Source organism: Gadus morhua, chromosome 10 (genome assembly GCF_902167405.1).
Source record: "Gadus morhua chromosome 10, gadMor3.0, whole genome shotgun sequence".
In the NCBI taxonomy this organism is placed as follows: Eukaryota; Metazoa; Chordata; class Actinopteri; order Gadiformes; family Gadidae; genus Gadus; species Gadus morhua.
The window spans coordinates 19,745,126-19,769,240 of record NC_044057.1 but is presented as its reverse complement, the minus strand read 5'-3'; the positions used below and the strand labels follow the sequence as shown (position 1 = coordinate 19,769,240).

Sequence of the window (24,115 nt, the reverse complement as noted above, 5' to 3'; positions counted from 1 at the left end):
CAAACAACTTCGTAACAACGAGGATGGCCCCAGTGAAAGGCGACGGAGGACCGTTGAACTGTTGAAGGAGTTTTGCCTCTGAGGAGGAGGACAGGGCGGGACGGAAGGGGGAGACGGTAGCAGCTGGTGGACCATCAGGGGGGGAGGTTATCTTGGCTCCTTTCATGGTGCCGGCCCTGTGGCTGTCCGGCCAGAACAACCCTGCTCCTTCTGTGTCCGCCGGCCGCAGTCAGGAAGGAAACCCAAAGGGCCACGGAGGGCAATCTGTGCTCTCCGGAAGAGTGTGTGTGTGTGTGTGGTGGTGTGAGTGCAGTGTGTGTGTGTGTGTGTGTGTTCAGCGGTTTTTAAATTGATATTAGATTGACCCCATGTGAAGGATCCCTGATAAATTCTACTCAGCATTTCCACCAGCGTAGGAGCAGCAGGCGCCTGTTCTCTCTCCCCTTGTTTGGACCATGGTGTCCGTTTCTACGGGGGGATTAGGGACGTGTCGGCTGCTGCCAGGGGACTCGACGAGTACAACAGACCGCGTGTCCTCTTAGCTCGTCCCTCTGGCTTCACCCTGCCTGCCTTTTAAGGGTGAGGAATGTCCTGGCTACCTCACTCGAAGGCCTGTAACATCTCCCCAGGTTGATATTTTAATGGATCATCTGTTTTTTCATTCCCCCCCCCCCCCCCCCCCCCCCCCATCTCCAGAGTGATCGGTTAAGTCATTTTGGGGCGTGCGATTGCAAGCGCCCTCCTCGGGGTCTGTCGAAACATGTGTCGAATCATCCTATTGCAGATGCTACTTGTTTGTTTGACATTTGGTCCGTTGACGGGCTCGTCGACTATCTGATCCACCTCCGATGTGACGATGGACTTAAGGCTCCACTGTTCTCTAGCTGACCCCCCCCCCCTCCCCCTCCCCCCTCCCCCTCCCCCCTCCCCCCTCCCTACAGCGCTTGCAAACATTTGCGGCCGCTGGAAAGTTTTTCACTTGAGTGCCACAGCTTTGAAGGCGTATTAATCATCCTCAGCCCAGTGAATATCCTCACAATTTAGGACAGACGCATACCCATACACACACACGCACACAAGCTGTGTCCCCTCCTCCATTGACAGACTTCAGGCCTCATTAAGTGGATTTCTTTTTTGTAGAGCCTGCGCAACAGATTTCCCGATCATCAGATTCAGCGAGCCCGGCCATAACAACGGCTCTATTCTTTCCTGGGGTTTATCCAGCAGAGCCCTGCGTGCCTCAGATGTTGGGTCAAATATTCACTTAGCTTTAAGTTATGCTTGAGGTTTCTGTTATGCTTGTGAGGCACATTTTCCCTGTTTCTTCATTATTTTCTGCAGGATCATGATATTCCTCCAGTCTATTATGAGCCCATCTCTAACCTCCTCTGTGGTTTGTAGGAAAAGTGGCGAAAAACGATTTAGGCTAATAATAATCATATCCGCTACTTTCCCTCTCTGGTCCTTTCCCCGTGTTAATCTCCCCGTCTTTCTCTCTCCCCCTCTCTCCCCCTTCTTGTTCTCCCAGCTTGGAGGTGACGAGAGCAGAGTAGACAGCAGGACCATCTATGTTGGCCATCGGCCGTCGACCACTGAGGCCTTCATCCCGCCCAAGTTCTGCGACAATAGGATTGTGTCCTCCAAGGTAAGAGAACACACACTCACTCACTCACTTACCCCCTCTCTCTCCGTTAGAACTCCTCTTCATCTCTCCTCCTCCCCCCCGTCCCATTCCAACACTCTCGTCAAATCCTTTATTTGAACTCCTCTGTGGTTTTCTGCAGGCGGTCACACAATCTGCTCAGTGTGTTCCACCTGTTTCCCCCCCCCCCCCCCCCCCCCCCCCCCCCCCCCCTCCCCCCTCACACCAATGGCCATTATTTGTTTTGTGCGTCAGCACTCTGCACATGGCATTAAAACAAGAACCATGAATGCGCAGGCCATTCCATATTTCACCCACTTGCGCTCGTTATTCTCCCTCTCTCTCCCCCCCCCCCCCCCCCCCCCCCCCCCCTGCAAAGCCTCGTCATGAGAGAGGGCGGGAGGGAGGGAGGGAGGGAGGGAGGGAGGGAGGGGAGCAGTGGCTGGGAGGAGGAGCCCTGTGTCAGATCCGGAAGGTGAAGGTGATGCGGGGCGCCGCTTCCCCCTTCGAACGCCAGGCAGACGGGAGGCAGCGGGGGGGGGGATTTATAGTGGTGCAGGGGGAGCCCAGAGAGGACAGGCCCGATCTATTGGCTCCCTGCAGTGTGTCAGTGTAAACAGCCTTTAATTACCCCGGCTGCAGGGTTTATGCTCCCGCATGCTCTCGCACCTTCCATCATCCTGCTGCCCCGGCTGCCGCCAACCACCACTCTCACTCCGTTGCCTCGCTGCGCCACCGTCATACGAGTGCACCAGTGTGCGCCACTCCCTGCTCCACCCTCCCTTTTTTGGATAACTCCTGCAAGAATAATCTTTATTTGTCGTTGTGCGCATGCATTGCATATGTCATGCACAACAAAATTAGATCACTGCATTTACCATCGCTCGCTGCAGCACCACTAGCATTTGACCCATCACTAGCAGCATTTGACCCATCACTAGCTGCAGCACTAGCAGCATTTCACCCATCACTAGCAGCATTTGACCCATCACTAGCTGCAGCACTAGCAGCATTTGACCCATCACTAGCAGCATTTGACCCATCACTAGCAGCATTTGACCCATCACTAGCAGCATTTGACCCATCACTAGCAGCATTTGACCCATCACTAGCAGCATTTGACCCATCACTAGCAGCATTTGACCCATCACTAGCAGCATTTGACCCAGCACTAGCTGCAGCACAGTGGGCAGCTGCAGTACAGTGCCCAGGGACCAGCTCCAGGTCTCCTGCTGGTGCATTGGTCAAGGCCACATCGTGAACATTAGCAAACCTTTTGTTTGTCTATTGGGTGTTGCCTACACTGCAGTGTTCCACTGCTTGTGATGCATGCGTGTATCAGAAGTTTGTTATGTCACTTTATTTAGCACTTCAGAGTATCACCATTTCTCACTTTTTATTAAGAATGTGAGAAAGTCATCAAATTTGGGGGGGCGGGGGTACTTTTAAATACTCTTTAAACGTTTTAGTTTCCAACATGATCATGTAATCTTCACTCCATCGGGGGCTCGTTAAATGAGTCAGATAAGTCGCTAATCCGAATCAATGGGCTACCTGCCGTTACCCTACGGTTGGGCTGGATTTCTGAGCCAATAGGCAGCCAGCTTTGAAGTTGTCCCCCCCCCCCCTCCCCTCCTTCACACAGCTTCCCCTCTAGAGAGGACTAGCCACGTGCAAAGTCGTGGTGCATATTGAACGCCACTAATCCCTCTCCCCTTGAAATTCCTCTCCTCTAACCTTTACTACCTTGAAACGAGGTCGGGGAGACACCGATCTGAAATGAGCACTGCGATGAGGCGTGTGCATGTACTTTGCACACGCACACACACACACACGCGCGCACACGCACACACGCTGTCTGGTGGAGACGTACTCCTGCTGCATTAATCTTGCCCTCTTTAACTCTCCTAACTCTCTCTCTCTCCCGCCGCAGTACACAGTGTGGAACTTCCTGCCAAAGAACCTGTTTGAACAGTTCAGACGGATTGCAAATTTCTACTTCCTTATCATCTTCCTGGTGCAGGTAAGTGTGTGTGTGTGTGTGTGTGTGTGTGTGTGTGTGTGTGTGTGTGTGTGTGTGTGTGTGTGTGTGTGTGTGTGTGTGTGTGTGTGTGTGTGTGTGTGTGTGTGTGTGTGTGTGTGTGTGTGTGTGTGTGTGTGTTGTTTGTCTGTATGTGTGCCCGGGCATCAAACTCACCTGCTCCACAGGTGAGTTTATGTGAGCATGAATTGATGTAAGTGCAAATGGGGCATTTGCATGTGGTAGGCGCCTAGTGGCGGAGGCTGTGGCCGGACAGGGGCACGGCGGCTCAGTGGATAGGTGTGTTTCATTCCCCAGTTCATTTGTGTTGGAGCCTGCATCCTGCTTGCATTGAGGCCTGTGAAGAAAAACGACTTTTACCACTATTACTATTTCCACGTAGCTTTGAATTATTTTGTCTGTTTAACATCCCTCGTCGTCGTTTTTTGTTCATCCTCATGTAGTCGTTCAACAAAGGGTTTTTATCCAAGGAGCGTCCCTCTGGAGCAGCCCAGCCCATACAGTATCCTGCCCCCTTCATTAATCACCAATAGAAAGGTCACCACGCGCTGCATAGCTCTCCATTCTCTATTCTTTAAATATCCCCTTGTCGTATAGCTCCTCTGTTCCCCTTGTCTCCAGCGTGTTCTTGAAACAAAAAAAGAAGCGTTTGCGTGTCTCCTCCTTTATGAGCGTGTGAATAATAGATGGGCAACGTTGAAAGAGGGGTGGCAGGTATCGGCGGAGCCCGCCAACAGGCATTTGATGGAAGGATCAGTGGAATGCACACAGGTGCACTCTCCTCTCTGCTGTTCCCCCACTATCCCTCTCCTCTCCTTCTCCCGTCTTTCCTCCTCTCTCCACTGCTCTCTCCTCGCCCTCCTTCCCCTCCTCTCCCCATCCTCCCCCGGGAATGTGGCTGGCACTGATGGAGAGGGAGACTGCAGAAACAGGTTCCTGTGCCCGCATCCATCCTCGCTTTCCCATTCTCTTCGTGATCGCCCTCCCGCTGCAGTTCACTCTCTCTGTGGCTTTCTCAGTGTCCCTCCCTCTGGCGCTCTCTCTCTCTCTCTCTCCCTCACCTGCCCCAGCCCTCTCACTCTAGCGCTTTCTAGTCACCTCGCTCTCTTTCTCCCACTCTCGTTAGTGTGCTCTCTCTCTCTTTCCCCTAGCTCTTTCTCTCTCTCTCCCCCTCGCTCTTTCTCTCTCCTTCTTACCTAAACAGTCTAGTGTCCAGTATAAACGGGTGCACCCCTCAGGTGCGGTATCCGTGCCACCGTTTGCATTCAGACCCAAATGGGTCCCTGCAGAGAGACCGTGGCTTAGCCGTGTGCTAAATTAAGCAGTGGTGTAGTGTCACGAGACGTTCAAGTCATTAGGGGCTTGATTAGTGGGGATCTTAGTCTTTTATCTGCTGTATTTGTATTTGACCAAAGCTATTCATGGAATTTAATGTTGGCTATTGTGTCTGTGTCTGTCTGTTCCACATCAGTTTTTCCACATGGTCTTGGGTAACTGTTTGGGGGGAATAGGGGGTTAATTTCAGTGGAACACATACCAGGGAACATCAGTGTGTGTGTGTGTGTGTGTGCGTGTGTAATGTTTGCCACGTGGTTTTCGGTAACTTGATGGATCCCATTTTCCAGTAGAAGGGGGTTGGGGCAAATTCAGTGGAATACATTGGCACTCATCACATTCAATTCCTTTATCCCCACATGACTCAGAAGTGATGGCGTGTGTTTCCCTGGGTTCACACCAAGAGGTTTATAATATGCGGTTAATCCAACACAACACCCACGAATGCTGCCTTCTTCAAACACTACCTTCCTTACGCAATACCTGTGCCACGCTGTATGCATGCAGATGTAGTGTGTGTGTGTGTGTGTGTGTGTGTGTGTGTGTGTGTGTGTGTGTGTGTGTGTGTGTGTGTGTGTGTGTGTGTGTGTGTGTGTGTGTGTGTGTGTGTGTGTGTGTGACAGTGTTTACCCTGGCTGCCACGAGGTTGGCATTTCTCCACTAATCCAGTGTCCCCAGAGGGGTCTTCTTATCCTAACCACTGCCCCCACCCTCAAGCTACCCCTTCACCATCATATCACAGAGGGTGGGAGAGAGGGGTGGGGGGTGGGGGGTGGAAGGAAGGAAGAGAGAGAGAGAGAGAGAGAGAGAGGGGGACACGCGCAATAGAGCGCTACAGTCTGCTTTCACATCACACAGACAGAAATAGATCCATTCTCTTCCCCGTGTGGCTTCTCTGTGACGTTTCTGCCTTCCAGCGAACCTTTGCACGCTCCCTTAACCCCCTCAACCGCTTTCACTCTCTCTCCTCTCTCCTCTACACCTCTGTTTTTTCATTCTCTCTCTCACTCTCGCTCTGTCTCCAAAAATTCTCTTACTCCGTGCCCCCCTGTTTTTCCCTCTCTACGTTTGTCCCCCTCCCTCTAACTTCCTCCCTCACTCCCTCCTGCTCTGGCTCCATCTCTCTCCATCCCTCTGCAGCGCTGCACCGCTGACGTCAGCAGCCAGGAAGCCCTCTGTACTTCACCGCGCCACAAATAGACACAGGGCTGGTGTATAAAAAGCACCACTCTCCTATTAATAGCCCTGTATGCCTATGCTGGGCCCCGATTGAATGGGAGCGGAGCTCAGGGGTGAGTCTAGGAAAGATTAGTCCAAAGAAAAGGAGGTGGTTTGATGGGAGAGAGGGAGGGAGGGAGAGCACCCTACCTTACAGGACGGAAGCGAGGATGCTAGAGCACCCAGTTCTGCGATGGGACCTGAGGGAACAGCTGTCTGTCGCTCTCTCTCTCTGACATGCTTCCCTGCTCCGATGTAGGGCTCCACTCTGTCGTAGCACACCTCTCGGTTCCTCCCGTACACGTGCCTGTGCCCGATCATCCTACCCGCACATCAGTAACACACAGCTGACTCCCGGCTGCCATTTCAGACGTTTTCCTGTTTTGGTGCAGAGGAGGTGAAGATGTGTGGGTGTATAGGCGGGATGTTGGGGGTGTATTGTGGGTAGCGGGGGGTGGGGGGGCGTTTGATTGAATGTGTGGATGATGTGAGAGGAAGTAGGTGCAGGACCAAAATACAGGATTCCAAATCCAAACAAGTGGGGCAACGTGAAGGTATAGTGCGGGACGTACATTTTACTGCAGTATTTTACAACAATGACGCACCAATCGCCCTTCGGCCGAAAAACAAGAAACTAAAACCCACCATTCACTACAGCTGGGCTTTGCGAAATACTGTGTCACCAAAGTAAAGTATCGGAAAGAATATGACTTTGCGGCAACCGCTCCGAAAACGCCGTAATGTGGGGGAGATTGGCACCAACATCACCCACCCTGGGGGGCTCCGGCGTTCATCTGCAGATGCAGCTTCAAGTCACTTCCACCTCTCCGCCCCCTTAACTTCATTTTTATTCATTTCAACATAAATGGCATGGGCATCAATCACTCTCAAAGCATCACTCCTTCTAGAGTAGGCTCTCTGCAGTGCAGCCCCCCCCCCCCCCCCCCCCCCTGCAGAGCTTGGCAGGGTGGGCAGTGTATCCCGGGGACAAGCTGTCCTCAATACAGTCGCTCGTTTACACTCGCCCAATTTCTCGACCAGCAAGCTGTACAGCAGAGTGTGTGTATGTTGTGTGTGTCTGTTTTTGTGAGTGTGTATGCTTGTTTGTGTGTGTGTGTGTGTGTGTGTGTGTGTGTGTGTGTGTGTGTGTGTGTCTAAAGCTTCATCCACCTGCTCCCCTTGCAGGGCGCCCTCCTATAGACCCCCCAGCTACGGTAGAAGTATATTTTTATTAGTCGACAATATATAGGCTATCACCATCAAGTAGCGGTTAAATATTCCCCAGCTGACGCGTCCCGCGGGCTGCGTTCCCGGTGTAATGGGGCTTTAACAAGTGGGTGGTGGAGGCTCTTAGATTGCCGGGCTGGTTCTCCTAGTGTACCGTTCTGGTGCGTCGGAGCCCCACGTCCCACACAGTCCCACACAGTCCCACACACTGCTGCAGCGAAGCTATTATTTCTGCTCCTGCCCTGACAGGATTGGTTGGCTGCTACTACTACTACAGATACAATGCAGGCTTTCCTCGCTCCTCCTCCTTGCTGCTCCTCCTCCTCTTCTACTCCCTGTTTCTGCATTCCTCCTAATGGTTCGCTGTGCACTGGTCCAGCACTGCCTTCTAATTGATTTATCCCCCAGTTAATTGTAATCACAGCAAAAGCTCGGATAGGCTACTAGATTGCACCGTTTCCTTCTCCGTGTGCGTGTGCGTGTCTGCGTGCGTGTACTCCTATAGGCCTGAGTTTTTGTAATTGAGTTGTGTGCGTTTGTGCGCAGGCATTGTTTCTGTAGAAGCGATTGTGTCTGAGTGTGTTTCTGTAGAAGTGAGCGTGGGTCTCTGTGATTGAGTTTCTTCAAGACGTATGTGTGTGTGCTTGCGTGTGCTTCTATAGACGTGTGTGTGTGTGTGTGTGTAATTGAGTGGTGTGGTGTGTGTCTATGGATATGCTGTGTGTGCTGATTTGTGCCGTTTGAGTACAGCGGGAGCGTAGCGACTTTCTCATTCTCAGTCAGAGCACAGGTGAGGGAAAACACCAGGCAGTATCTAAACGTCCCCTGCTCCTGGTGGTGTTGATGTCTATCTGACAGTTAGCAGCACTCGTGGACAGAAAGACAACTAGGTGTGTGTGTGTGTGTGTGTGTGCGTGTGCGTGTGTGTTCGTCAGTGTGTTAGTGTGTGGCAATGTTGGGACATTATTAAAGACATGCTGCAACATGCATATCCCCCTTTACCTGTACGCATGCACATACACAAAAGCACAAGGGCACACGCAAGGGCAGTGTAAAGCCTTCTCGCAGGGTTATCAAAAGATGCGATGCAATACAAGTTATGTTTAGCATCAACACAACTCGCTGATGTATGCAATAGGCTATGCTTTATGCCACGTCCACACTAATACGTTATATTTTTGAAATGCATAACTTATGCTATTTTTACCCCCAAAGTCCACACGAGTCAGGCATTTTGGAACCCCTAACCTCTTTAGGGGTCTTCGAAGTTCAGAAAATGTATCTTTCCCAGATACATTTTGTTTTCACACAACAGTCAGCAAACGCATCTCGAAATAACACAAGATCATTAGTACGTTCTTCTTCTGTGCTTGCCAGCCAAAGACCCTGCCCTATTACAATACCCTTATCCGGAAGAAAACAAACAACATCACCAACTACGACTATGTAGTCTTCGGTCCAAGCAAATAAATATCAGGTCTTATTTTGCCATTGCACTTCTTTATCGGTACTTTTTTCTGCCATTAAGTCAGCAACCACAGCCTAGACCTTCTCTTTCCTGTTTACATCAGGAGGCACATTGCGAGGGTACCTGAATGATCACGTGATGTGTGAAATATGGTGTAATGTTCGTGTGGATTTAGCCTTCATTTGCCAGAAGGTATCATAACTAATGGTGGTACAGTTGGCTCTCAATTTATCACACACACACTCACACTCTGTTGGTACGTGTTTTTTCATGTTTGGGGGTACATTGTTCCCACACTTCTTTCGTCATCAATGTTGCACAAATAAGGGTTGGGCATTTTTCAAACCGGTTAGATAATAAGCCAAACACTGAATCGAAGTGGGATTACGATCTTTACCACATAGCACACTCACGGCCAAGACACAGCTCTTGAAAGGAAGGATATAAAGAGTTGCATCTATACGCCGGTAGAAAGTCCGCAGCAGCACAAACAATGACCAAGGCCATTGAGCAACACACATTGTTCCTCTTTCTGAATATCCAAGTTTTAAGAGTCAGATCTCATGCTGGTATTTCAAAATGTCCTCTATAAATAAATTATTCACTAACAAATGAGGATGGAATAAAGTGGTAGCTTACGTGCAGGGTAATCAAAAGATGCGACACAATACAAGTTATGTTTAGCATCAACACAGCTCGCTGATGTAGGCAATAGGCTACGCTTTATGCCACGTCCGCACTTGTATGATTTATTTTTAAAATGCATAGTTTATGCACTTATTTTTTTGCCATATTTACCCTAAACGTCCACACTAGTCAGGCATTTTGAACCCCTTAAACATATTTGGGGGTTTTAGGGGTTCTAAAACGGAAGCGTAACTTTTGAATAGGTTGCCGTTTTGTTGGGAAAACTCTTGGAGTGGTGACGCTGACACCCTCGTTCTCTCCCTGATTCGGTCTTATCAGTCAAAATGTGTTCCCTGATTCACCACAGCCCCATCAGAGTTTTTCCTAGCCTTTTGAGAGTGACTATGCATGACTGAAAGCTTGATCGTTCCACGTACATCAAAGTCAAGGAGTCAGTTATACCTAATTTGAAAAATCTTTGATGATGATTTGTGTTTGCCTCCCCAATATTAAAGAAGATATTCATTTGTGATGGGTCCTTATGGGTAATTGTATAAAAACCAAAGATCCTTGAAGATATTTCGTGAGACTGTCAGCAGCTCTGTGAGAGTAGGAGGGTTCTATGAAGTTAACTGTGCTACTGGCGGAACATGGGACTTTGAGTTTCGTCTAATGCCAACTGATAATAGTCTGCCTATGTAAAAAAATCTATAATCAAATGTTACAGCCGATTAAACGTTCGTACAACCCAAGGTTTTCCTTCCTTAAACTAAACAGGGCGTTAAATTAGATTTAATCAGCCAGACAGATTATTAGGGCTGGGTAAAAATATAGATTCATCAATGCACTGCAATTTATTTGTTCTCGATTCAATTTCAATTCAGAATTTTTTTGAAATCGATTATTTCCAAAAGAAGAAAAGAAGCATACTCTGTCATTGTAATCTAGAAGCGAGTATGCCTGAATGTACATGCCCTTTTACATTTTTCCATGTTATGATTATTACTTTTATGCTGCAAGTTTAGCTTAGGAACAATACTATACAATGTTGTATTCCCCTTTTGCTAGTTAAAGCACAATGAAATGCTTAATTCATTATGAAAAGGTTAATTCTAAATAATATTTCGGTATTTTTGTCATCTGCACGTATTATTGAATCGATATCGAAACAATTGGATCAATATCTAATCGAATCGATATCGACTCGAATGAAGACCTAAAGAATCAAATTGAGTTTTAATTGTGAGGTACCTGGCAATACCCAGCCCTGTTATTACATTGAGTTAATTTCTGACATCTTGTATTTGTAATATTTGTACTCGTTGCATAGGCTACTCTAGCTATGCCGTGTACCTTCAATATTTAAAACGATGTACACTAATGTTTTAATGAACAATAGGAGTGAAAGCGCTATCATTTATTACAGATTGAAAGAATCACATTGATGCACAAGACGAACAGAGTCACATTTAATAGTTTCATTGCTGAAGCAGTTTCAAAAGAATAATAATCAAGTAGTCAACGTATTTCTTTTTATTTTGCAATGAAACTTTAAAGTCAAAATAACCTAATAAGTAGCCTGATCTAAATGACTGCTGAGGGCTTTGCTCATTAACGTTGCACAGAATAGAGGCACACTACCGAGAATCCTTGTATTGTTAATTATGTGTTTATAGCTTCGGTTTCCACATTGCCTAGTTTGTTGGGTATATTTTGATGTTTGTATGTTGCGTTTATTTTTTTTAACATCATTTAAAATTAAAGTAGGTTGTAGTTTAGGCTTCGGGATATTTCACTTGTGTGCAAAAAGGAAAACATTGCCACTTGTTTTCTCACCACAATACATCTCCGCAGTACCACACAGACTGGTCCATTGAATGTATACGATCTGTCGGGTCCTGTGTGGAAATGACATTACATCAACCGCAGAGTAGACATCAATATGCATACCCAGTCAACGTGAACGGTCACCTGATGTGTGTTCCCAGGCCTTGACATATGTTGTATTATTAGTCTGGATTTAGCACTCATTTGCCTGAACGTATCGGTAACACAGGAAATCGTACAACGTTCACAGAGAGACAGACCGACAGACAGACAGAGCACTGTTGGTGCATGTTTGAGTCTTCTCATGTTTCACCTTTTTCAGACCCTTTTCCCTTCCCGGATCACATCTTCAGATGATCCGATACTCAGCCAATCCACCATTGGCAGATCCGTCTTGATAAAGTTCTAGCAAAACAACATAGAAGGAAGAGAATCTCACTCACACACTCGACACGCTCACGCAAAGACTACACCCAGTAGTTAAGGGACTGGCCTGCTTGTGGTAGACATAACTATGATTTGCCCGCTCTGAAATTCCTCCCAGTCACGTTGCAGTCACATGCCCTAGTTATTCGCTGCATGCATAGAACTGCACCAAAGAGAAAGCGGCTCTCGTCTGCATTGGCCACGATTGTATTCTATTGCTCATGGATGTTCATAATAAAACATGCAATGTTGTTGTTTTTCTTTCTTCTTCTACCTCTCGATAGGTGATAGTGGACACGCCCACCAGCCCAGTCACCAGTGGCCTGCCTTTATTTTTTGTCATCACCGTCACAGCCATCAAGCAGGTAAGCTCTGCAGGGGTCTTCTCGTGTAAACGGGAATCCAAAAGAAGCGTCGACAGACTTCGGATCAAAGACACCACTGAACTCTTGCCTCTTGTCCTCACGTGCTCCCTTGCTCTTTTAGCATTACCCAATGCTTCAACCTCAACCCCCCCCCCCCCCCCAAGGCTTCCCAACCTCCCTCCATGGCTGCCTTGCCCCGAGGTTATCAGGGTAGTCAGCGAACTCATGGTCTCTCGGGCCGGGCCTTAACACTTTCCGTCTGTGAATTCCGTTTCGGGGAGTAAACCACAGGGATACCATGTGCATATAATGAGTCTAGCATGCAAAGATAATTTAAATCAAGGGGAGTGTCTCTTCCCCCTTGTTATCCTGCAGCGCGACCCCGGCTTTTGATGCATTATTTTAGCACCACCTATTTGTTTTCTTATTTTGCCCCCTGCAGGGCCTTTTAAAAGACACAATAGACGTGCAGTCCGCCTACCAACAATGCACAGGCTTCAACGCTAGCGGGACACTTCCCCTCGCTGGGCTTTAATGTGAGACAGCAGGGGGGTGCCTTTACTCGGGTCTATTGTAGCTACGCCAAGATCAGCTTAAACTCAGATTGAATTAAACCCCACGGACTCGGTCTTCCGCGCCCCACTTATCAGCTGTTTTTAACCCCGCCCCCTTATGTTTTCTCCCCGTGTCGCGTCGCAACTGGTGCGGCGGTTTCATCTCGTCACCCCAAGAGGTGGCACCCTGTGTCACCAGTGTAACCCGGGGTTACACAGCCCCTCTCATCGCCCCCCCTCCCCCCCCCAACCGGCATATGAATGCAGCCTTTTGTCGTCCTAGTTGGGTCATAATTGTCCTCCCACCCTCCTCCACAGCTGCTAAACACCGTACCATGGCCCGCTGCCAGAACTAATCGGCTAAGATTCACGGACAATCTACTGATTGTTTTCCACACAATTACTAGCGCCGTGTCCGCACGTAAAGAATGTGCGGTCTGAAGCCCTGCTATTGTACTGTATGTGTGTCAACTGTCAACATTCGTTTTTATTAGATTACCATGCACATTTTCTGTCCCCTGCACCAATATTGCAGACGTAGTCCGACCAATGTATTTATGTTTTATGGGCTTTGAAAGAGTGGGGGAACGACATCACCAGGTTTGATTGGCACCCTGTCCTACGGAGGTGCATTGACTACTACACTGTATATACATCATTCGATTAAGCTTACGGCGGTTGCAATGTCTTCACCCTCAGGGTTATGAGGACTGGTTGCGGCACAAGGCGGATAACGAGGTGAACAAGTACCCGGTGACGGTACTGGAAAATGGCCGCAGAATGGGCACGGAGAGCGAGAAGATCAAGGTACGCCTCGGCATCTTGACACATGGATTTGGAATAAGTGGTCCCAATAAATATATATATATATATATATATATATATATATATATATCCTGTTAGAGATGTGTTGTGTGATGTTCAAGCGATTCGAAAGTACACGGCTTTCACACTCGAACTGTGAGTGTGAAAGTTCTCTGGGTTCTCTTTTGACAGTTGCTATTTGTCTAAACAATGGGATGTTTGCAAATCGCCTCTTTGTCCTTTTGAATAATCTTTGCATGTTGATGAGAGTGATACCAGTGTGGAGACATAGCCGAAACATCTTCAAGGCCCTCGCGTGTCAACCCACTTGTGTTGACTCATTCTGGTCAACCCGACCTAGGCATAATCACAAAAAGACCCAGATAAAGTGTTATTGCAAAGCGCCATTTTGCGTACGATTGCGTACGAACGCTGCTGAGCGACTAATATACACAAGCGTACCTGTGACTTACTGGCTGACGTTGGTGCAGGTGGGAGACGTGGTGGAGGTGAATGAGGACGAGACCTTTCCCTGTGACCTGATTCTGCTGCAGTCTACCAGGGACGACGACACCTGCTTCGTCACCACAGCTAGCCTGGATGGAGAGTCCAACCACAAGGTAGCGCTTTAAAGGACTGGGTTCATACACAAACCAACAGCAAACATCCACCACCACCGAGGAAGAATCTGGGGGGATTTTTGTTTACTGGGGATCTTGTGGGTGTGTGCTCTCGACAGTAAACAAAACCAACTTGTTTGAGTAACACGTCCAACTCTCCCTTTTTGCGCGTAGAACTCTGGGCTGCACTCCAGTGTGTGTGTGTGTGTGTGTGTGTGTGTGTGTGTGTGTGTGTGTGTGTGTGTGTGTGTGTGTGTGTGTGTGTGTGTGTGTGTGTGTGTGTGTGTGTGTGTGTGTGTGTGTGTGTGTGTCTTTTCACACTAATGTGTGACTCACAGTTTTGGGTTTTTTACTGTTCTCCAAGAACGATAAACTGGCGATGCAGAAGACCACATGACCTCTCTCTCTCTCTCTCTCTCTGTCTCTGTCTCTGTCTCTGTCTCTGTGTCTGTGTGTCTGTCTCTCTCCATGTCTCCAGACACATTACACAGTGCCAGACACGGAGAAGGATCTGGACTCTCTCAGTGCCACCATCGAGTGTGAGCAGCCCCAGCCTGACCTCTACAAGTAGGCACTCGTCGCTCCCACCTCAGGGGATACACACTGACGGCGTTGTGCGATGCCTATGCTCCTTAGGGCCGCAGCGCTCCTATCCACCAGCCAATTTACAATTTGCTAATGGACAACAGTGTCAACACCATGATGTAAAAATATAACAAAAAATAAACAGTTTTTTTTGTAAATTATGAGGCCACTGAAAAATGTTCCAGGTTTATGTTTGGGATAATGCATGCCTGGGAGGTTTAATGGCCCGCTAAGAGGACGCTCAATAGGTCAGGGTGACCTGTCCACCTCCTTAAGCGATTCTTCATTTAAAGGTGACCTAGGTTCTCGGTGAGCGAAGGCTTGCAGCTCCCCCTATGGGTGGGACAGGGGAACCACAGCGCCATTTAGCAAGACATCTCGCTGGGGTTTTAGGCGTGATAAGGAAGTCCCGGTGCCAGATGCTGACTATTCAGAGTCAATAAAAACAACAGGCCCACTGGCAGAAGACCGCTGGCCAACCACCAGTAATTAGGGTAGCTTCCTTGCCCCGTGTCTCCCCTCCAGTGAATTCTCTGTGATGGGCAGACGGAGGCCCTGAGAGGCCCTTCATTTAGACGATGCGATGATGAGCTCTCGCTGGTTTAAAACAGCGATGAAGATGCCAACACTCAGTCCCAGCCACGTGCAAGAGGACTTAATTGGCAGGGAAATATCAGCTAATGTATCAGCTGGTTGAAGGGTGTTTCTGGGGTCTGTCTGCATATGGACATTTTTGCAATGTTCCTATTAATTCCCATCTGCTTCTTAATGTCACGTGTGTAAAATTCACTGTGTGTGATTGACCGCTAATTGTTAAATTATTATAATAAATATGTACACTTTGTTTCTGTTCCAGGTTCGTTGGCCGTATGCACATATACAAAACTGATCGGGAGCCTGAAATAAGGTGAGCCGTTTCTCCTGTGATGACCTGTGACTGGTTTAAGAAAAGAAGATCCGGGGGGAATTCAGTTGGCTCAAGGAACTTCTTTTAATTATTGGCTTTCCCATCAAATAATTTTTTTATGGGTCCATAACTCTGAATAAAAACATTCCTTTTAATACTGGCACAGTATTATCGACCCCATCCCAAGTTTCTTTAGAAGGCATTCATCATTACCTGCTTCTTGAGGGCCAAAACAAAAATGTCCTTGTGTCCTCCTCAATAACGTCAAGACTGAAAAAAAGAAAGCACCCCCACAAGACTGCATTCAACTCTTGGGCAACTGGGCGTCTCTATATGCCAAGTGGTGTCCCATGCCAATAGGCCTGCCAGTAATCCGGTTGAAGCAAAGGCGGCATTGGGGTGGGTCCATATCTTGTAGCGTATGGATTTGCTGACATTATTTGTTTGATGGTGTGATTGTCCAGGTCTCTGGGTCCAGAAAACCTTCTCTTGAAAGGGGCCACTCTGAAGAACACTCAGAGGATCTGTGGTGAGTCATGGGGTTCGCCTAAGTGACTTTAAGTAATGAGTAATGCTTTCGGGGGTTTGTTGTTTCTTTCTTTCTTTTATGTTTTGCATGAACCGATATTTCAAAAAGTGAAGTCCTTGAATCCCCAACTCCCCCGTAATATCTTTCTCCCTGCCCATTCTAGGAGTGGCTGTTTACACTGGCATGGAGACAAAAATGGCCCTCAACTACCAAGGCAAATCACAAAAGCGCTCTGCGGTAGAAAAGTACGTTCAGACAGGAGTCCGTGCCGAAGACATGATAAAGGAAAGGCTTATATCCATTCAGGCGTTGACTTGTGTTATGGCTTTCACCTAGGTCCATCAATGCCTTTCTGCTGGTGTACCTGTGCATCCTGGTGAGCAAGGCCCTGGTGTGCACCACGCTCAAGTACGTGTGGCAGAGTAAGCCGGGCCAGGACGAGCCCTGGTACAACCAGAAGACCCAGAGAGAGAAGGAGACAAACCTGGTGAGTCACCGTCGTGGCCCTCTCCTCTCCCCCTCTTCTCTCCCCCTCCTAGTGGTGGCGTAACAGGAAAGGGATGTTCGGAGAAGGTCAGAGGGGAATCCAGGCTCACTGAGGAATCTGGTTGAAAGCATTCTAACTGGGTGCAGGGTGATTCTTTATGCGTAGTAACGCTGTAAATAACAGGAAATCGTTTTTACAATGGCTGAAGAATAACTAAGAAAGAGTAAACAGATAAAATCGAATGGAGAAATGAGTAAACACCTTTGCAAGAGGACAATTACGAACATATGCGCTTTTGGACAAAAAACGTCCAAATATTATCCCTTTCTCTACAGCGGTATATAGATTGAAGCAGCACCTTAACACACATGTACAAAGTTAATACAAGTTATATTGTGACATACAGATTAAAGGGCGACTTTAATTAAAGAAAAGTTCTCAAAAAATACAATACTAGAGTTATTTAACAGTATGAAAATTAAAGTGGAACTCTTGGTTGAATGTAAAAGTTACCTCACTCCTTTTTGTTTTGACCCTCAGTACCTGAAGATGTTCACGGACTTCCTGTCCTTCATGGTGCTCTTCAACTTCATCATCCCCGTCTCCATGTACGTCACCGTGGAGATGCAGAAGTTCCTTGGCTCGTTCTTCATCACCTGGGACCGGGACTTCTACGACCCGGAGATCCAGGAGGGGGCGCTGGTCAACACCTCAGACCTCAACGAGGAGCTGGGCCAGGTTAGGAGAGAGGGCGTCCGTCAACCGTTTCATACCGTTTGTCGTGTGGTGTAAACAACTTTGTGTCGTCTGATTGATGGCAGATGATTTATTATCCAGGAAGCTGATATATTTTTCTTTTTCATTCTGGTAATATCCCGTAATAAGTCCCGGCCCCTTCTTAATTAAACATATTGGGTTGGTGCCTGTCCGTGAGTGTTTTTCCCTGCATCAAAACAGCGTAAACATCGATTGGCAAGTTGGCAACACTCGGTTTTGAAGGCCGCTACCCTTAAGCAAAGATTATTCTTTTGATGAAACGTCCACAATTCAATCTCTTGTTGTTGAGCCTTCTTCATTCCGCGACAGTTTTTTCTGTGTGCTATTAGTCTGCTGTTATTTCCTCTTTTATTGCTGGGGATCAGGCCGTGAACATGTAGTTGTCCCTTCTCACCTGCAGGTGGAGTACGTGTTCACGGACAAGACCGGCACGCTCACCCAGAACAACATGGAGTTCATCGAGTGCTGCATCGACGGCTTCCAGTACAAATACAGAGACGCGGTGTCGGAGCTGGACGGGTTCAGCGCTACCGACGGACCCGTGAGCAAGCTGCAAGAGAAGGCTGGCAAGGTATGAGGTGGTGTCCCTCCAGATGGTGTGGAAATATTTGCACACTCACAGTCACACTATCACACACTCACATTGACACTCACCCTAACACACACACACAGACAGATCGGCGTCGCTTTGCCTTGCAACACGATCCCTTTTAATTCAAGGTGATCCTTCTTCTTAAACCAATTTATTTTGTGTAATTCTGTTACGTAATTGCCTTTCCTTGAAATGTTGTTGAATATGCAAACGTGTCTTTTTGTAAGCGTGCTATTGTTTTGTACACTTACACCTAGCGCTGTGCGTAGGCTGGCAAGGTGTGGTGTTGTTGGGTCCCTCCATCTGGTGTGAAACTATTTATGTACACACACACACACACGTACACATGCATAAAGACACACACGTACTACATACAAATAAACACACATGGGTGTTATACAGACCCCCTGCTGGGGAAGGCTTCCCTTGCTGTAATCTCTGCTCTCCGAATACATGCACTGACTGTGTGTGTGTGTACTGTATATCTATATGTCTGTATATATGGTTTGTGCCACTTTATTCTCTCTCTCGCTCTCTCTCTGTCGGGAAGGCCATTAATACTCTGCTGGTATTACTGATAAGGTTTTACAAGCTGTTAAACATTAATTGATTGCTCTGATAAGACCTTGCTTGAGATAAACGCCCCAACGCGTTTATCTTCACACTAGCTACCGTGCATGGCCATGATCACCTTTTGTCTGAACCTTCCTTCTCACACTTTCCCTTTTCTTCATGGGTCAAGTCCATTCCAATGTATATAAGTGTATTTCCCTTACTTACAAATAGTCTCAATGAACCTCATTGGCCCGCTAATATTATATCCCTTCATACTCGCTAATCCTTGAGTCTATAATGTATGTATCAAGGATACATGCATACATCTAATAATTTGGTACATTTTGTATTATTTTATTTACTTAAAGGAAAAAAAACTTTTCTTCTGGAGATGATATCGGATTCCAAAGGGCCGTTTAATGCCAGGGCGTGTATCTCCAGCTAACTGTTGTCTTCCTGTGGACCCACCAGGAGCGTGAGGAGCTGTTCCTGCGCGCGCTGTGTCTGTGCCACACGGTGCAGGTGAAGGAGCCCACGGGCCGGGGTCAGGACCACACGGACAGCATGGCGGGCGTGGACGGCATGGAGGGCTGTCCCCCGCCCCACGAGCAGACGGGCTTCATCGCCTCCTCCCCTGACGAGGTGGCGCTGGTCAAGGGGGCCATGAGGTGAGGGCTGGGAGGCGGTGCGCCGTGGAGGGGGGGGGGGGGCTGATGCATTAAAACGGTGAACCAGTGAACAGTCAAATTGAATTTATATACATTGGTTTTTATGGGTTTTTTGGCCTTCATGGAGAGGATAGAGGATGGAGGGAAAAGAGAGGGACGAGAAAAGCCTGGGGCTTCAGGTCGGGATTGAATCTGGATATCTGGAAGGTTATAGTCTGGTTATCCTGCTATCTTAGCTGTTTAGCCAGGGCGAAAAGTCAGCAAATATATATTTTTTCATAAAATATGAAGTCACGGTTTTAACTCGACACGCAAACCACAAAGCACATAACACACACACACTTTGGTGGGTATACCCAATGGTGTTACAGATTTGTGTGAAGGTCAGGTGCGTGTTTATTCGTGCTCGCTCTGATCTTCACATTTAAAGATGAATACTAAAACCTGTTTGTGCTGATGAGCTTGTTGAAATCACTCAACACCCACAAAAAACACTCCCCCACTTTGATTCGCTCATTTTTCGCAGTTTATATTCTCAGTCACACAAAAAAGTAAATGCGTGACACATGCTTGCCCATTACCGCCTCCAGGTCAGGTTTCTGTGTGACCTTTATCAAAATGCATACTGAAAATAGGACTATAAGACGTCAATAGAATACCTCAAATCCAGGTACCATAAAACATGCAGAAACCTGTGTAATAATACCTTCTTGGATTTAGGCTGAACTGTGCAGTGGAACAGCCAGTGGAGGATACTTTGTCTCTGCCAAGTGTATCAAGTTGCAATGTAAATGGTGTTTCCTGTTTGGTGGAGTCACTTATTCCTGGTGCTTTGTCTCCACCTACAGGTATGGCTTCACATTTCTTGGAATGGAGAGCAAGAAGATGAAAATCATGAACAGAAGCAACGCCATTGAAACGTGAGTCAGAATCAACCCCACAATGTGTATGTTATTGTTAACATGCATTGTTTACTTTTTTTTTAAAATGTTGGACTTATTGAATATCTTTTTGCCCGTAGGTATGACCTGCTTCACGTGTTGAATTTTGATCCAGTGCGACGGAGAATGAGTGTGATAGTCAGATCCAAATCAGGTCAGTCTGAGTTGAAGTAGTGTTGACTATTAATTGACTGTATTAATAATAATAATTCATTGAATTTATTTAGCGCTTTTCTAGACACTCAAAGACGTCTTGAGCTGTACCACTGTATTTGGTGAAGACAACACAGTTTTAACCCTGGCGGGGAATGTGTGTGTGTGTGTGTGTGTGTGTGTGTGTGTGTGCGTGTGCGTCCGTCCCTCAGGTGATGCGCTGCTGTTCTGTAAAGGGGCGGACTCGTCCATCTTCCCCCGCGTCCGGCAGGAGGAGGTGGAGAAGATCCGCGTGCATGTGGAGCGCAACGCTACGGTGGGTGACCAACACACTCCAAGTTCTGGGTGACGTTATGTGTTCATGCATTGTGTATAGTTGTGCGCTGAAGGCAAGGGCTTAACCGCGTTGGGAAGGGGCGGGGCCTGTTTATAAGGGGGTGGAGCACTGGTAGGGTTTAGCCTCTTATCTTCAGCCCCTTTTTCTGTCGGCTCCCCTAGTGAGCGAGCGGTGTTGCTGTAAATAAACCTTAGTTTGGTTTTGGTATGTTTTATTATAGATTCAGCATTTCACGTCTGGAAATAAATAAATATCATTGTTGGTCATTGTTTATTAATCGATCACGAAATGATTTTTTAATTCCGGGGGGGGACATAGGTGTGTTTTTGAAATTAACTGCCACAACGTTTTTCCCGGGTGACCTCGGACGCACAATTATTAATCATTCAACGTGTATGCGTTTTGATTCACGAGCGCCTGGGCGTTGCACCTGTGCAGCCGGCCCACTCCGGAGGTGCCGTGTGTTAACCCCGTGTGTCCCTGCTCCCCCTGACCTGCCCCGGGGCTACAGGAGGGCTACCGGACCCTGTGTGTGGCCTACAAGAAGCTGAGCCCGGAGGAGTACGCCCGGGCCGACGCAGACCTGCAGGCGGCCCGGCTGGCCCTGCAGGACCGCGAGGAGAAGCTCATCGCCGTGTACAACCAGGTGGAGGCGGGGATGACGCTGATAGGAGCCACGGCCGTGGAGGACAGGTGGGTGGTGGTGCTGGTGGTGGTGGTGGTGCTGGTGGTGGTGGTGGTGGTGGTGGTGGTGCTGGTGGAGGAGGAGGTGGAGGAGGAGAGCGCGGGGATGGGAGCAACCCCTCCATGAGTTTGATGTTATGATGGTGTTGACTCACCGTAGAAAGCGCTCTCTCATTGCTCTTGCCCTCTCTCTCTCTCGACTCAAAGGGTTTTATTGACCTCACCTTTGTTTTACGTTCCCAACGCATGGGAAAGGTAAAACAAGGTTTTAAACAGCTCTACTTCAATTTTGAACAGTTCTACTTCAAGTTTGAATAACGAGTGGTTTTCTTTCTCTCTTGTTCTCGCTCAATCGCTCACTCTAACTCCCTCGCTTACTCTAACTACCTCTCTCTCACTCTAACTCACTCCAACCCTTTCTCACTCGTGCTCTCCCCGTCACCTCACCCACTCTCTCTCCGTCTCTATCTCCCCCGTCCACTCATTGTTTCCTCTCTCCCTCTCTCTTTGTCTCCCCTCTCCTCCCCCCCCCCCCCCCCCCCCCCAGGCTCCAGGAGGAGGCAGCAGAGACCATGGAGGCGCTGCAGGGCGCGGGCATCAAGGTGTGGGTGCTGACGGGCGACAAGATGGAGACGGCCAAGTCCACGTGCTACGCCTGCCGCCTGTTCCAGCGGGGCACGGAGCTGCTGGAGCTCACGGTGCGCACGCTGGAGGATGGCGTGCGCAAGAGGGAGGAGCGGCTGCACGACCTGCTGCTGGAGTACCACAAGAAGGCCGTGCAGGACGTCCCGCCCACCAAGCCCGGCGGCAGCAGGTACGACCCTCGCTGATCGGTCCATAGCGTCTGTAGAAAATTCAGAGTTATTAATTAGTTAAACCCACCCACTTTACGCCCCTTACTGTGTTGAATGTGTTTTGTTTTTTTTTTGCTCCGTGACGCCCATATGTGCAGTGTCCTTTAGTCTGAGAAAAGGCGCTTTTAAATTAAATGATTATTATGTTATCAACGACAAGTTGCATCGTTCTCCCGAATCCTTGGTGGCAGCACCGCAACAAGTATTGAGCACAAACAAAAACCGGTTCCCTCAAAATACCGGAAATCATCGGGCCCATCTAGTGAGGGAAAGGCATGCAACGTAGAACCAGATGGAGCAGGTCAGATGACAGGTATTTATCATCAGGAAGTTGCCTCTGATTGACATTTAAAAGTGAAAAAATAAAATGTGACTTGAACCAAAACCCCAAAAACCCCACGGGTCGAACCCTTGTCGTGAGACAGCCGCCCTCCGCTGTGAAACTGAACCGAAGGGGCTTTTACACTCGAGCCACAATGGAAAAACAACCTGAAAGCATTTCCTCATGGCGCAGTCTAGGGCTTGGTTCTCCTTTCTAATAGAAGGTCACAATACATGGATGATGGATATAATGCCCGAGGAGGAAGGATAGGCTAGTGTAGGGCGTTTGATCCCATCTGAAAGGTAGTTGGTCTAATCCCTTATGTATTCAGTACCTGCAGCCTTGAGCGAAAAGCCCAACCCCTACCGACCCCTGATTGACCCGCCTCTGATATCACTGCAGTACCCTTTAGATAAAAGGTTCTGCTAAATAATAGAAAATAGCAGCCTAACTCTTAGTCTTAATTGAGGGTATGGACTTCAAATGTTTTGTTTATTGAACGGAGGAGAGAAGCTCAAGTGGATGTAAATCAGCAACAGCCTTGCAACCGCATTGCACTAAGGAGGTCTAAAATAGCTATTTACTCCTCCTGCTGGCTCTTTGGGGGTGGTTACAGTCAGACACACGGTACATGCTGTCCTTATTGTATAATTTCAACATTTATTTAATTGCACATTTAACCATTTTAAAGGGTATTTTAAAGAGTCATACCTACATTTTCATTAACTTGTTGGTTAACTTGTAAATACATTTAATATAATTTAAATTGCATTCTTTTACTTTTTATTATGATCACTCTTGTGTTGTGTTGTATGTGCATGTTTATTTGCGCTGCTGTAAAACCTTAATTTACCCTCTGGGTTGAATGAAGTACACATCTATTTTTGGTTTGTTTTTCTCACAATGAACACAAATGCATTTGATGTTTCTGTTTGAAGCGTTTGTGTATTTTAGGATCAAGTCCATTGTCCTCTACTGTGTGTGTGTGTGTGTGTGTGTGTGTCTTTGAAGGGGTTGGTCTAAGCCGAGCCAGGACTTCGGCTTCATCATAGACGGCGCCTCGCTCTCCATGGTGTTCAACTCCTCAGAGTCCAGCTCTAGCCACTACAAGAACCTCTTCCTGCAGATCTGTCAGAACTGCACCACGGTGCTCTGCTGTCGAATGGCTCCTCTGCAGAAGGCACAGGTCAGTTGTCACTGTTGATGGCAGCATAGGACGGCAGGTTGGAATCTAACCTGCGCGTGTTGCTAACATATTTAGCACACTAGCGAGCTAAACCCAAAGATACCCATACTTTGGTTTTCTCCCATTCTGCCGTGAAGATGATGGAAAAGTCTCTTCCTCAATTCAATTCAAAGGATTTTGCACATACATGTACATTATCAAAGCATGTAAAAAATTCATAATATTTCTAAAAGAAAATAGGATATTTGCAATTGAAAATTAAATCCAATGTCACTTTGTGCAACCTGTTGTGTGCGCAGATCGTGAAGATGGTGAAGTGCTCTAAAGGAAGCCCCATCACGCTGTCCATCGGGGACGGGGCCAACGACGTCAGCATGATCCTAG

At 47.7% G+C, this 24,115-nt stretch overlaps 1 protein-coding gene across 1 annotated transcript in view; it reads left to right on the top strand.

Moving 5' to 3' along the window:
* Window positions 1–1,528: 1,528 nt before the first annotated feature.
* Window positions 1,529–24,115, top strand: part of atp11c (ATPase phospholipid transporting 11C (ATP11C blood group)) — a gene marked incomplete at its 5' end in the record, with an annotated part of 32,754 nt that continues 10,167 nt past the window's right edge. Inside the window, 20 exon segments of the mRNA XM_030367611.1 lie at window positions 1,529–1,645; window positions 3,576–3,665; window positions 12,096–12,176; window positions 13,430–13,537; window positions 14,026–14,154; window positions 14,633–14,721; window positions 15,596–15,646; window positions 16,111–16,175; window positions 16,339–16,420; window positions 16,512–16,662; window positions 17,203–17,400; window positions 17,840–18,010; window positions 19,058–19,254; window positions 20,103–20,174; window positions 20,276–20,349; window positions 20,561–20,664; window positions 21,197–21,378; window positions 21,917–22,183; window positions 23,557–23,731; window positions 24,031–24,115. The exon segment at window positions 24,031–24,115 is cut by the window's right edge and continues 18 nt beyond it. Of these exon segments, the coding sequence (XP_030223471.1) occupies window positions 1,529–1,645; window positions 3,576–3,665; window positions 12,096–12,176; window positions 13,430–13,537; window positions 14,026–14,154; window positions 14,633–14,721; window positions 15,596–15,646; window positions 16,111–16,175; window positions 16,339–16,420; window positions 16,512–16,662; window positions 17,203–17,400; window positions 17,840–18,010; window positions 19,058–19,254; window positions 20,103–20,174; window positions 20,276–20,349; window positions 20,561–20,664; window positions 21,197–21,378; window positions 21,917–22,183; window positions 23,557–23,731; window positions 24,031–24,115 (2,488 nt within the window).